At 40.8% G+C, this 13,839-nt stretch overlaps 1 protein-coding gene across 4 annotated transcripts in view; it reads right to left on the minus strand.

Moving 5' to 3' along the window:
* Positions 1–35: 35 nt before the first annotated feature.
* The window catches only part of LOC115192147 (protein spinster homolog 1), a 55,712-nt gene continuing 41,908 nt past the window's right edge, over positions 36–13,839 (minus strand). For all 4 annotated transcript variants that reach the window (XM_029750328.1, XM_029750327.1, XM_029750325.1 and 1 more), the window contains exons 21-22: positions 12,418–12,504; positions 36–1,360 (exon numbers count right to left, since the gene is read on the minus strand). In XM_029750328.1, the coding sequence (XP_029606188.1) occupies positions 1,353–1,360; positions 12,418–12,504 (95 nt within the window). In that variant the 3' untranslated portion in view covers positions 36–1,352. The remainder of the gene's footprint in view (positions 1,361–12,417; positions 12,505–13,839) is intronic.

The raw sequence follows: 13,839 nt of genomic DNA on the forward strand, positions 1-13,839 counted from the left end.
TGCACGGGCAAAGGTGAAATTATTGAGAAGGAATCTTGTTAATTTAGATTTATTAAAAGGTGTGTGTATATAACAAACAAGCATTTGTGAATGATCATTATACTGATTTGAACCACTAATCTTTAGTAGTAAACTATATGCCACCCATATCAGCTTCAATTCATTCAGAAAACATCACACAATGGTTCATAAGCCCTATTCGCACAGGACTAGTATTACTATAGAACGTCGGCTATGTAATTATTACTCCAGCATGTCCGTTTTTCCAAACTGCCTCTTATTTTTTTCTTCGTCATTCAAAATTGACTTATGATGGAAGCCTGGAGGCTCTTCTAGGCATGAAGATATTTCACATCTCAGGATAGCCTAATATTGACCTAATGGTTTTCAGTTTATAGAAAGTCAATAAGAACCATGATCTGTAACCTATACAGGCAATTAACAAACGTACTTGGCAATTCATTAGCACAATATTGTCCACTTCATCTTTTAAAAGAAGTATGGCACAAAAGCATTCATCTGTAGGTTACATCCAAAGCATATTTTTAAGCATCGATTTGCTCATGTTCTTTCCCAAACTGGCTGCAGCACCTGTTACTCAACTCAGGGATAAGTATCAGAGGACCTGGGAGTTTGCCAAAAAACCTTGGATGGGATCATTTAAAAAAATGACTAAATGGCAGATTTGGACGGGACAAATTACAGATGTGGTGCTTGTGCACATTACATTAACTGAGCTCCCCCAGTAAAACGTATCCTGTCCGAATAAGGCTATAGATCATGGCAAAGCATTCCTTATATTGTGACAATTTTATTTTTTTCCCCAAACCAGATTTGAATCCACAGTAAAAAGAAATACAGCTAAGAGAAAATGAGTAAACTAGAACGAACATTCTCAGGAGTCGTCAGCAAATCCATACATTGAAAACGGTAGTGACGTGGGTTCAAATCTGGCCTACTGCCCTTCGACACCACCTCTTTCCCCACTGTCATCCTTTCTCTTCAATAGCCAGGAAAGAGCTTAAAAATATTTTTTACATTATAGCTGGTAGCTCACACTCAAGCAGCTGGGGCACCAAGAGATGTGTGCGGAAGACATTTGCCCTACACCATACAATAAAACTTAGAACATGTCCTCCCTAGGCCTTAATTATTGACGGCTGGTGGATGAGGTTAAGGTCTTCTGAAATGTTTTGTGAGTTGCACAGTGCTCTTGTCCATATTGCAGAACCCCTATGTTAGTTATGCTGTGTAGTCTTCCCTTTGACAAACTTGGTTGCACTCATGATAAATCCAGCAGTCGATCGACTCAATTCCCTCCCCGTCAGAATCTGCTACATGATGGGGAGGCTTCACATATCTAAGAGAAAAAAATACAAGTTAGTACCAACTTTATTTATTATTTAGAGCTGAGTTTCAGAATATCACCCACCTGCTAGGTTATTAGATGGTTTAGCAGTTAAATGGAACACTTTTAGCAAAACGAAATCTTATTAAAATCTGTTCGTATACACCCCCAGGAATAGGATTTTTGTTGGGAAAATTCAGAGCACTTATGGTCATTTTCATAAAATGTTAGACATGTGAAAATTGCAAAGCAATAGAGTGGGAAAGCGGCATTGTTTGGACAATTTAATAATACATCTGTCCCAGACCAGAGTCTATGCAGACCGGTGCACAAAAGCCACAGTAGGCCTATATGCAAATAATCCATTTGCCACACACCTGCCATCATTCACTTTAAAATGTCAGTGTGCCTTTAAATAATTAGAACGCATTTGCCAAAAGCCACCTGAATGTTTTTCTGTAAATACTACGGGAGTCCTCTTACATTTGGAAACTTCACAGCCCTATTGAAACAACCATGAAAAGGTAGGCTCTCTCCCCGAGTTGCTTATGTACATCAACAACTAATGCTAGCCAGAGTGAGATTAGCCAAAATCTTAACGAAAGAACAGATAAACCCTCAAACTTTTTCATAGTTGACCGTCAAAATCGTACTGATAAACGATGGGGAATAGTAGCCTGCTTTGACAACTGAATGGGCCTTTTATAATGGCTACTTACGTGCATATGTTAAAATGCTGTGTCCAGCTTTTTCTGCTATGCTTGCAGATGTGCATAATACGCTGCGACCCAAATGAAAAAGTATTTCACGTCAAATATTTCATTTTTTAAACACTGCATGGATCACCAGTGCGGTTGAATGCAGCATGGTGCACTCAATGTATTGTAGTATACTCGATTTTAAAAATATATTTGTTAATTTGACAATCAAAAAAAGAGTATGTCCTCATTCTCTGTCCCGTTGTATAGAGATCGCAGCGTTGTATCCATCTCATTATGGTATGTGTACGCATGGGCAGCGCCATTCACATTTTGGTGGTTGCATGCAGATGTTATTGCGGGTGTAGTGAAATGCTTGTATCATTGCAAATAGGGCATTATTGGTCAAGGATTTCTTACACTGAAAAGCTTTATACAAAGTTAAAAAAAGTAATTTAATGACCCCAACCCCTAACTATGTTCTGTGTGCTCTTTATCTTATGTTGCTATCATGAAGCAATTCCCGCGTGAAACAAACGGACAAGTGGGAACGGTTTAAACCTCTCTAGGACCGGCGGGACGAATTCGTCCCACCGACGTAACAGCCAGTTGAATCCTGTGGCGCGATTTTCAAAACCTTTGAAATGCTATTACTTCAATTTCTCAAACATGACTATTTTACAGCTATTTAAAGACGACAAGACTCTCGTTAATCTAACCACACTGTCCGATTTCAAAAAGGCTTTACAACGAAAGCAAAACATTAGATTATGTCAGCAGAGTACCCAGCCAGAAATAATCAGACACCCATTTTTCAAGCTAGCATATGTCACAAAAACCCAGAAGACAGCTAAATGCAGCACTAACCTTTGATGATCTTCATCAGATGACACACCTAGGACATTATGTTATACAATACATGCATGTTTTGTTCAATCAAGTTCATATTTATATCAAAAAACAGTTTTTTACATTAACATGTGACGTTCAGAACTAGCATACCCCCCGCAAACTTCCGGCGAATTTACTAACAATTTACTAAATTACTCACGATAAACATTCACAAAAAGCATAACAATTATTTTAAGAATTATAGATACATTACTCCTCTATGCACTCGATATGTCCGATTTTAAAATAGCTTTTCGGTGAAAGCACATTTTGCAATATTCTAAGTAGACAGCCCGGCATCACAGGGCTAGCTATTTAGACACCCACCAAGTTTAGCCTTCACCAAAGTCAGGTTTACTATTAGAAAAGTTTGATTACCTTTCCTGTTCTTCGTCAGAATGCACTCCCAGGACTTCTACTTCAATAACAAATGTAGGTTTGGTCCAAAATAATCCATAGTTATGTTCCAACAGCGGCGTTTTGTTCGTGCGTTCTAGACACTATCCCAATGGTAAATAACGGTCGTGCGCACGACGCATTTTGTGACAAAAGATTTCATTACCGTACTTCGAAGCATGTCAACCGCTGTTTAAAATCAATTTTTATGCCATTTTTTCGTAAAAAAGCGATAATATTCCGACCGGGAATCTGCAATTAGGTAAACAGCCGAAGGAAAATATATCACTGGGTCGACTCGGGCACGAGCCTAAGCCCTTTGTCCTCTGATGGGCCACTTGGAAAATGTGTTTCAGCCAGAGGCTGCCTCGTCATCGTTCAGGTTTTTCCCGGGCTCTGAGAGCCTATTGGAGCCGTAGGAAGTGTCACGTTACAGCTAAGATCCTGACTCTTCAATAAACAGAAGCAAGAACAACAACACCTTGTCAGACAGGCCACTTCCTGCATGAAACCTTCTCAGGTTTTTGCCTGCCAAATGAGTTCTGTTATACTCAGACACCATTCAAACAGTTTTAGAAACTTTAGGGTGTTTTCTATCCAAAGCCAATAATTATATGCATATTCTAGTTACTGGGCAGGAGTAGTAACCAGATTAAACCGGGTACGTTTTTTATCCGGCCGTGTCAATACTGCCCCCTAGCCCTAACAAGAAAATGGCTGAATTGAGAAGCGATTAATAGGATTATGTTTAGTGTTTGTTCGTTTTATTACCATGACAAGTATCACTGAAATAATGCTCCCATAACATGTATTGTGACAAAGAACATATGTAATAAAAATGTGAATATGTGTCACAAATGAGCATAAATCCTGTTGAGGACAGACGTTCTGCTAGCGGAACCCTAGCCAACATCTACAATGGAACAGCATGGAGCGAAATACAAAACCTCAATCTAACAATTTCAATTTCTCAAACATACGACTATTTTACACCATTTTAAAGATACACTTCTCCTTAATCCAACCACATTGTCCGATTTCAAAAAGGCTTTACAGCGAAAGCAAAACATTAGATTATGTTAGGAGAGTACATAGACAAAAATAACCACACAGCCATTTTCCAAGCAAGGATATGTCACAAAAACCCAAAACACAGCTAAATGAAGCACTAACCTTAGACGATCTTCATCAGATGACACTCCTAGGACATCATGTTACACAATACATGTATGTTTTGTTCGATAATGTTCATATTTATATCCAAAAACAGCATTTTACATTGGCGCATGATGTTCAGAAAAATGTATTCCCACCAAAAACTTCCGGTGAATTTACAAAAATACTCAAACGTTGACAAAATACATAATTATTTTAAGAATTATAGATACAGTACTCCTTTATGCAACCACTGTGTCAGATTTTAAAATAGCTTTACAGAGAACACATTTTTCAATATTCTGAGTACATAGCTCGCCATCACAGCAAGCAATACAGACACCCGCCAAGTTCGGGGTCACCTAAACTCAGAATTAGTATTATAAATATTCTCTTACCTTTGCTGATCTTCGTCAGAATGCACTCCCAGGACTGCTACTTCCGCAAGAAATGTTGTTTTTGTTCGAAATAATCCATATTTATGTCCAAATACCTCCGTTTTGTTCGTGCGTTCAGGTCACTATACAAAGGCATACCGCACGAGCGCAATTCGAGACACAAAAAGTCAAAATGTTCCATTACCGTACTTAGAAGCATGTCAAACGTTGTTTAAAATCAATCTTTGTGGTATTTTTAACGTAAAATTGCGATAATATTCCAACCGGCCAATAGCGTATTCATTCAAGGAGAAAAAGAAGGAACAGCGCGGGCATATCCAATCTCTTTGTCCCCAGGCCGTCCACTCAGGTGACTGAGCTACTATACTCTGCCCAGTGACAGGAGAATGCTGAAACAACTTTCTGAAGGCTTTTGACAGCCAATGGAAGCCTTAGGAAGTGCAACGTGACCCCACAGATACTGTAGTTTTGAAAGAACTACAATTCTCAGATCCTCCACTTCCTGGTTGAATTTTTCTCAGGTTTTTGCCTGCCATATGAGTTCTGTTATACTCACAGACACCATTCAAACAGTTTTATAAACTTCAGAGTGTTTTCTATCCAAATCTACTATAATCTACTATAATATGCATATTCTAGTTTCTGGGCAAGAGTAGTAACCAGTTTAATTTGGGTACGTTTTTCATCTGGCCGTGAAAATACTGCCCCCTATCCTCAACAGGTTTTAAGGTAACATTACATAAGGGACATTTGAATACTACTGGTCACATATGAGCATACGTATTGTATATAAGTGAAATGTCACATGAAAACAAATAATTGTATTTTTCAACATAAGTGACATGTGGATACATATAATCATTTATTGCAGGTTTTGTTTTTTGGTTAACCATTAAGCTTTAAATACTGAAGCCAGACCAACATTTTAGTAGCCTAGCTTGTGGCATGTGTTTGTACACTCCGTGCGCTGTAAACGGGGCACATAAAAGCAGCGCAATTGAATTCACTGATGTGAGTCCAAGCTGTAATTTCATGAAGTAAATGACTAAAATTGTTGACTCATTTATACTTGCTTGTGAGTCCTATTTGGCCTGCGGGCCCATGTGTTTGACACGTGCGCAAACCTATTAACCACATTATGACTGGCTTGTGATCATTGCTAGCTTGATTGTATTAACATTCCAAGCCTTATTTACAGTCGTCCGTTTTCGTTCCAAATATTTAATAATTGTAGATGAATCCCGAATGGGTGGAGGCAGCTAACAATGTACCTAGCCAGCTGTGGTTTACAACCTGATAGCAATATATTTTGGACAACCAAGAAATCTATTGGTGAATATTATTAATGTATTTGTGTGTCTGTGCCTGTTTGTGTTGCTTCACAGGCCCTGCTGTTCCAAAAGGTGTATTTGTATCCATTTTTTTAAAAATGTCATTTTACTGTGGAATAGAGTTCCATGTAGTACTGTGCGCCTCCCATAGTCTGTTCTGGACTTGGGGACTGTGAAAAGACCTGGTGGCATGTCTTGTGGGGTATGAATGGGTGTCCAAGCTGTGTGCCAGTAGTTCAAACAGCTCGGTGTATTCTACATGGCAATACCTCTCAAATAGTAGTGATGACGTCGATTTCTCCTTCATCTTGACATGCATATTTTTCTTAGTTCTCTGTATACATCCAAGGGCCAGCTGTGCTGCCTTGTTGTGAGCCAATTGCAATTTTGCTAAAGGCCTCTTTGTGGCACCTGACCACATGACTAAACAGTAGTCCAGGTGCGACAAAACTAGGGCCTGTAGGACCTGCCTTGTTGATGGTGCTGTTAAGAATGCAGAGCAGCGCTTTATTATGGACAGACTTCTCCCCATCCTAGCTACTGTTGTATGAATATGTTTTGACTATGACAGTTTACAATCCAGGGTTACTCCAAGCAGTTTATTCTCCTCACCTTGCTCAATTACCACATTCATTACAAGATTTAGTTGAGGTTTAGTGAATGATTTGTCCCAAATACAATGCTTTTAGTTTTTAAAATATTTAGGACAAACTTTTTCCTTGCCACCCATTCTGAAACTAACTGCAGCTCTTAAGTGTTGCAGTCATTTAAGTCGCTGTGGTAGCTGACGTGTATACGGTTGAGTCTTCCTCATACATAGACACACTGGCTTTACTCATGCCATTAGTAAAGTAAGGGGCCTAGCCAGCTGCCCTGGGGAATTCCTGATTCTACCTGGATTTTGTTGGTGAGGCTTCCATTAAAGAACACTCTCTGTGTTCCGTTAGACAGGTAACTCTTTATCCACAAAATAGCAAGGGGTGTAAAGCCATAACACATACGTTTTTCCAGCAGATTAGGATCGATAATGTCAAAAGCCACCTTAAAGTCTAACAAATCAGCCCCCAATCTTTTTATCATCAATTTCTCAGCCAATCAGTCATTTGTGTAAGTGCTGTGCTTGTTGAATGTCCTTCCTATAAGCATGCTGAAAGTCTGTTGTAAATTTGTTTCCTGTGAAATAGCATTGTATCTGGTCAAACAATTATTTCCAAAAGTTTACAAAGGGTTGGTAACGGGCTGATTGGTTCAGCTGTTTGAGCCAGTAAAGGGGGCTTTACTATCCTTAGGTAGGGGGATAACTGTTGCTTCCCTCCAGGCACACACCTTCTAATAGGCTTAAATTGAAAATATGGCAAATAGGAGTGGCAATAACATCCGCTATTATCCTCAGTAATTTTCCATCCAAGTTGTCAGACCCCAGTGGCTTGTCGTTGTTGATAGACAACAATAATAGATGGATGCATTGAACTGCATCCATCTATTCTGCCAACAATGCCTTACTGTATTTGATTTATTTCACCTTTATTTAACCAGGTAGGCCAGTTGAGAAGAAGTTCTCATTTACAAGTGCGAGCTGGCCAAGATAAAGCAATGCAGTGCAACACAAACTCAGTTACACATGGAATAAACAAATGTACAGTCAATATACATTGTGTGCAAATGAAGTAAGATTAGGGAGGTAAGGAAATAAATAGGTCGTAGTGGTGAAATAATTACAATTTAGCAATTAAACACTGGAGTGATAGATGTGCAAGTAGAAATACTGGGGTGCAAAGAAGCAACAACAAACAAATAATATGGGGGATGAGGTAGTTGGGTGGGCTAATTACAGATGGGCTATGCACAGGTGCAATGATCTGTAAGCTGCTCTGACAGCTGATGCTTAAAGTTAGTGATGGAGATATGAGTCTCCAGCTTCAATGATTTTTGCAATTCATTCCAGTCATTGGCAGCAGAGAACTGGAATGAAAGGCGGCCAAAGTAAGTGTTGGCTTTGGGGGGGACCAGTGAAATATACCTGCTGGAGCACGTGCTACGGGTAGATGCTGCTATGGTGACCAGTGAGCTGAGAAGGCTGAGCTTTACCTAGCAAAGACTTATAGATGGCCTGGAGCCAGTGGGTTTGGCGAAGAATATGAAGCAAGGGCCAGCCAACGAGAACATACAGGTCACAGTGGTGGGTAGTATATGGGGCTATGGTGACAAAACGAATGGCACTGTGATAGACTGCATACAATTTGCTGAGTAGAGTGTTGGAGGCTATTTTGTAAGTGACATCGCCGAAGTCAAGGATCGGTAGGATAGTCAGTTTTACGAGGGTATGTTTGGCAGAGTGAGTGAAGGATGCTTTGCTACGAAATAGGAAGCCGATTCTAGATTTAATTTTGGATTGGAGATGCTTAATGCGAGTCTGGAAGAAGAGTTTACAATCTAACCAGACACCTAGGTATTTGTAGTTGTCCACATATTCTAAGTCAGAGCCGTCCAGAGTAGAGATGCTGGACAGGCGGGCAGGTGCAGGCAGCGATTGGTTGAAGAGCATGCATTTAGTTTTACTTGCATTTAAGAGCAGTTGGAGGCCACGGAAGGAGTGTTTGTATGGCATTGAAGCTTGTCTGGAGGTTTGTTAACAGTGTCCAAAGAAGGGCCAGAAGTATACAGAATGGTGTCGTCTGCGTAGAAGTGGATCAGAGAATCACCCGCAGCAAGAGCAACATCATTGATATATACAGAGAAAAGAGTTGGCCCGAGAATTGAACCCTGTGGCACCCCCATAGAGACTGCCAGAGGTCCGGACAACAGGCCCTCGGATTTGACACACTGAACTCTGAGAAAATTAGGGATGTGATCAGGACAACATACAGTAATGGCTATGGGGAGGATAGGTCAGTTTCTATCAAATATGTGCAGAGAATAAGGTTGTGTCCCAAATTACACCCTAACTACTTTTGATTAGGGTCCATGGGGCTCTTGTCAAATGTAGTGCACTATATAGGGAATAAGGTGTCATTGGGACATAGGCCTATTGGTTATGTGACGCCACACGGGGGTGGAAGAGGGACGTTACTAGTTCACAGGAGAGGCGGCATTTGAAAGAATACGGTGTAATTGCAGACCACAACTCGGGGTGGTTCTTGATGTGTGTGTTCCCTGATATCAGGAAACGGCAATTGATAACTGCCATTGGTCAGTTTCGGTGTTATGAAGCTGATGGTTTCTGGACACAGATTTGTTTACATAGCAGGTTAGGAGACTAAGGTTAGGAGAAGGGTTAGATTTAGCTACAGTGAGGATGTTCGATTAATCTCTCCCGGGCGCTTGTGTAAGTGTGTTTTGCACCAGTTGATTGCATTCATTTTGGAACCGGGCTGCCTCCCGGCATGAGCCAGGTGCCTCGTTCAAGTCCCACGGCGAAGTTGGCTCAAAACAAATTGACATAGGAGCATTTGGAATAATGAGTAAGATTCTGTGTTTTTACATGCAAAAGGGATTGCTTTTGAGCTTTATTAGGAAAGTACCATGGGAATGCAGATGCCTTGAGCAGTCTTACACGCCCACCATAACAGCTCAAGAGGACAGTGCTGATTTTCGTAGACACAGCACTCGTGACTGCAGAGCGAGTGAGATCCTGGACAAGTGAAGATACAGTACTGTCTAGAGTTAGAGAATATGTAGTAAGGGGATGGCCACAACAAATAGAAGGGACTGAATTCACAGCAAACAGTGTCAGGAAAACAGAGTTGAGTGTATAGGATGGTTGTGTTTTGTGGGGAGCACAAGTTATTATTCCACAGCCAGGCTATCCTACATCAGAGTCACACGTATGAAAGCGTTGGCTAGGAGTTACTTGTGGTGGCCAAAACTAGATCAGGTGATAAACAATCTAGTCAAGACATGTAACATGTCAGGAACACAGAAAGGCACCTCCAGGTTTCCAGAGAAACCTTGGAGAAGATTACACAGGGCCATTCATGGGGAAAATATTCCTGATAATCATTGATGCACATTAAAAATGGATGGATGTGTATCCGGTTAGTTCTGCTTCATTCACGACTACTATATTTGTCCTACGACAGAGCTTTAGTAACCAAGGGATACCTGAGATGGTGGTGAGCGACAATGCAACCTGTTTCGAGTACAGAAACAACGATATTGTGCCTGTGACATCTGCTCCATATCATCAGTCTTCAAATGTACTGGTGGAACGCGCAGTACAGACACAAAGAAATTAAGTAAAGTGCAGAAGGGAGCATAACAAAAGTGTCACGTGTTCTGTTCAGCTACAGAATAACATCTCAATCCACAACAGGACTTTCTCCTGCTGAGATGTTATTAGGTCGTAGACTATGCTCCACACTGGATCTAGTCTATCCAGACCTGAAAGGGTAAGTTGAACGCAAACAAAAGACAGAAAAATAACCATGACAAACATACCAAGGGCTGAAATTTTGAAGAGTCTGAAATTTCAGTCATGGGAAAAGGGATTCCTGGATTCATAGACTCAGTGACATCCTGTTTCCTACAAGGTAATGTTGGGAGATGGTAAATTGGTTCGCAGACATGTCGATCAGATTCTTGCCAGACGGGATGGAACAACAAGTGAGTTACCAGTTGTGATGGCAGAGGACAGGCTGTTCTCAAGCTATCCAAGTGTTTCTGTGGTGCACATTCCACAGACAGAGACCGTAACAGAGGAAGCAGTTCACCAAGAGGAGAATCCAGTTTGAGTCAAATACTCTGAACCCGGCTCAGAAACAGCTGGTCGCTTTTCCACCGTTGAATGAACACTACCCCTAGTGTACATTGTGCACAGAGGCACGCAAAGCTTCCAAGCTGCTTTAAGGACTTTGAACTCTGAAGAAAAATGTTAAAAATCGTATTGAAATGTTTTTAAAAGACAACTAAAAGACTCACAGTGAAATAAATTCAAGAGTTAAATACTTAGTTACCTAAGCATGTGAAAAAAAATTGTGAATATGTGAAATGTCATGTTTGTTTACACTGACAGACTTGTTTAGATAATTAGAGTACATACACTACCGTTCAAAAGTTTGTGCTCACTTATAAATGTCCTTGTTTTTGAAAGAAAAGCACATTTTTTTCGACATGTCTGCGAACCAATTAAAATAACAAATTAATCAGAAATGCAGTGTAGACATTGCTAATGTTGTAGCTGGAAATGGCAGATTTTTTTATGGAATATCTACATAGGCGTACTGAGGCCCATTATCAGCAACCATCACTACTGTGTTCCAATAACACGTTGTGTTAGCCAATCCAAGTTCATGATTTTAAAAGGCTAATTGATCATTAGAAAACCCTTTTGCAATTATGTTAGCACAGCTGAAAACTGTTGTTCTAATTAAAGAAGCAATACAACTGGCCTTCTTTAGACTAGTTGAGTATCTGGAGCATCAGCATTTGTGGGTTTAATTACAGCCTCAAAATGGCAGGAAACAAATAACTTTCTTCTGAAACTTGTCAGTTTAGTCTTGTTCTGAGAAATGAATGCTATTCCATGCGAGAAATTGGCAAGAAACTGAAGCTCTCGTACAACGCTGTGTACTACTCCCTTCACAGAACAGCGGAAACTGTCTCTAACCAGAATAGAACGAGTGGGAGGCCCCGGTGTACAACTGAGCAAGAGGACAAGTACATTAGAGTGTTTAGTTTAAGAAACAGATGCCTCACAAGTACCCAACTGGCAGCTTCATTAAATAGTACCCGCAAAACACCAGTTTCAACGTCAACAGTGAAGAGGTGACTCCGGGATGCTGGCCTTTATTCCCTAAGCAATAAGAGCTTAGGGAATGTCTTATGTTCGATATCGTTAAAAAACGGGTTTATTTGTGAAGATGTAATATTAATCTTAAGAGGGGAGGAATATGGTATTAACTTCATTACACATAACCAGGTTGTATAGCACTTGAGTACCTATTGGTATCATTATTAGAGTATTGGAATGCACCCCAATACACACGTTGAGTGCAGCTGCGACTGCCTGCCTGTTACACCATTCTCCCGGTTAGTAATAAAGTAGTCCGTTTATAATGAGCTACTACCTTAGTCCTCTCCCAAGGCATAAAGAGTTCCAAGGGTTATCGCGACTGTTGAAAAAGCAGGGATTCCTGATTAATCAGGAAAAATCACATCCCTGAAAAGTTATATTCTATTCAATGTGCCAATGTGGGCCATACCTTTAGTATTGACATAGTCGTTGCCTTCGTCATCACTGTCATCACTCTTTTCCACATCGATATTCATATTGCCCTCTGCACCACTTTCTGTGAACACACAAACACAGGCTTGAGGTATATACAGTGCATTCAAAACCCTTCCCTTGTTCCACATTGTTACGTTACAGCCTTATTCTAAAATGGATGAAATAAAATAGAAATTCCTCAATCTAAACAATACCCCATAATGACAAAGCGAAAACAGGTTTGTAGAAATGTTGGCAAATTTATATATAAAAAAATCAAAATAAAATACCTAATTTACATAAGTATTCAAACCCTTTGCTATGAGACTCGAAATTGAGGTCAGGTGCATCCTGTTTCCATCCTTGAGATGTTTCTACAACTTGGAGTCCACCTGAGGTAAATTCAATTGATTGGACATGATTTGGAAAGGCACACCTGTTTATATAAGGTCCCACAGTTGACAGTGCATGTCAGAGCAAAAACTAAGCTATGAGGTCGAAGGAATTGTCTGTAGAGCTCCGAGACAGGATTGTGTTGAGGCACAGATCTAGGGAAGAGTACCAAAAAAAATTCTGCAGCATTGAAGGTCCCCAGGAACACAGTGACCTCCATCATTCTTAAAATGGAAGAAGTTTGGAACCACCAAGACTCTTCCTAGACCTGGCTGCCCGGCCAAACTGAGCAATCGGGGAAGAAGGGCCTTGGTCAGGGAGGTGACCAAGAACCTGATGATCATTCTGACAGAGCTCCAGAGTTCCTCTGTGGAGATTGGAGAACCAGAAGGACAACCATCTCTGCAGAACTCCACCAAATCAGGCCTTTATGGTAGAGTGGCCAGACGGAAGCCACTACTCAGTAAAAGGCACGACAGCCTGCTTGGAGTCTGCCAAAAGGCGCCTAAAGGACTCTCAGACCATGAGAAACAAGATTCTCTGGTCTGATGAAACCAAGATTAAACTCTTTGGCTTGAATGCCAAGTATCACATCTGGAGGAAACCTGACAAAATCTGTAGGGTGAAGCATCATGCTATGGGGATGTTTTCCAGCGGCAGGGACTGGGAGACTGGTCAGGATCTAGGGAAAAATGAATGGAGCCAAGTACAGAGACCCTTGATGAAAACCTGCTCCAGAGCACTCAAGACCTCAGACTGGGGCGAAGATTCACCTTCCAACAGGACAACGACCCTCAGCACACAGTCAAGACAAAGCAGGAGTGGCTTCGGGACAAGTCTTTGAATGTCCTTGAGTGGCCCAGCCAGAGCCCGGATTTCAACCCGATCTAACATCTTTGGAGATGAAAATAGCTGTGCAGCAACATTCCCCATCCCACCTGACAGAACTTGAGAGGATCTGCAGAGAACAATGGGAGAAAGTCCCCAAATACACGTGTGCCAAGCTTGTAGCGTCATATCCAAG

The sequence above is a fragment of the Salmo trutta genome, chromosome 4 (assembly GCF_901001165.1).
Source record: "Salmo trutta chromosome 4, fSalTru1.1, whole genome shotgun sequence".
In the NCBI taxonomy this organism is placed as follows: domain Eukaryota; kingdom Metazoa; phylum Chordata; class Actinopteri; order Salmoniformes; family Salmonidae; genus Salmo; species Salmo trutta.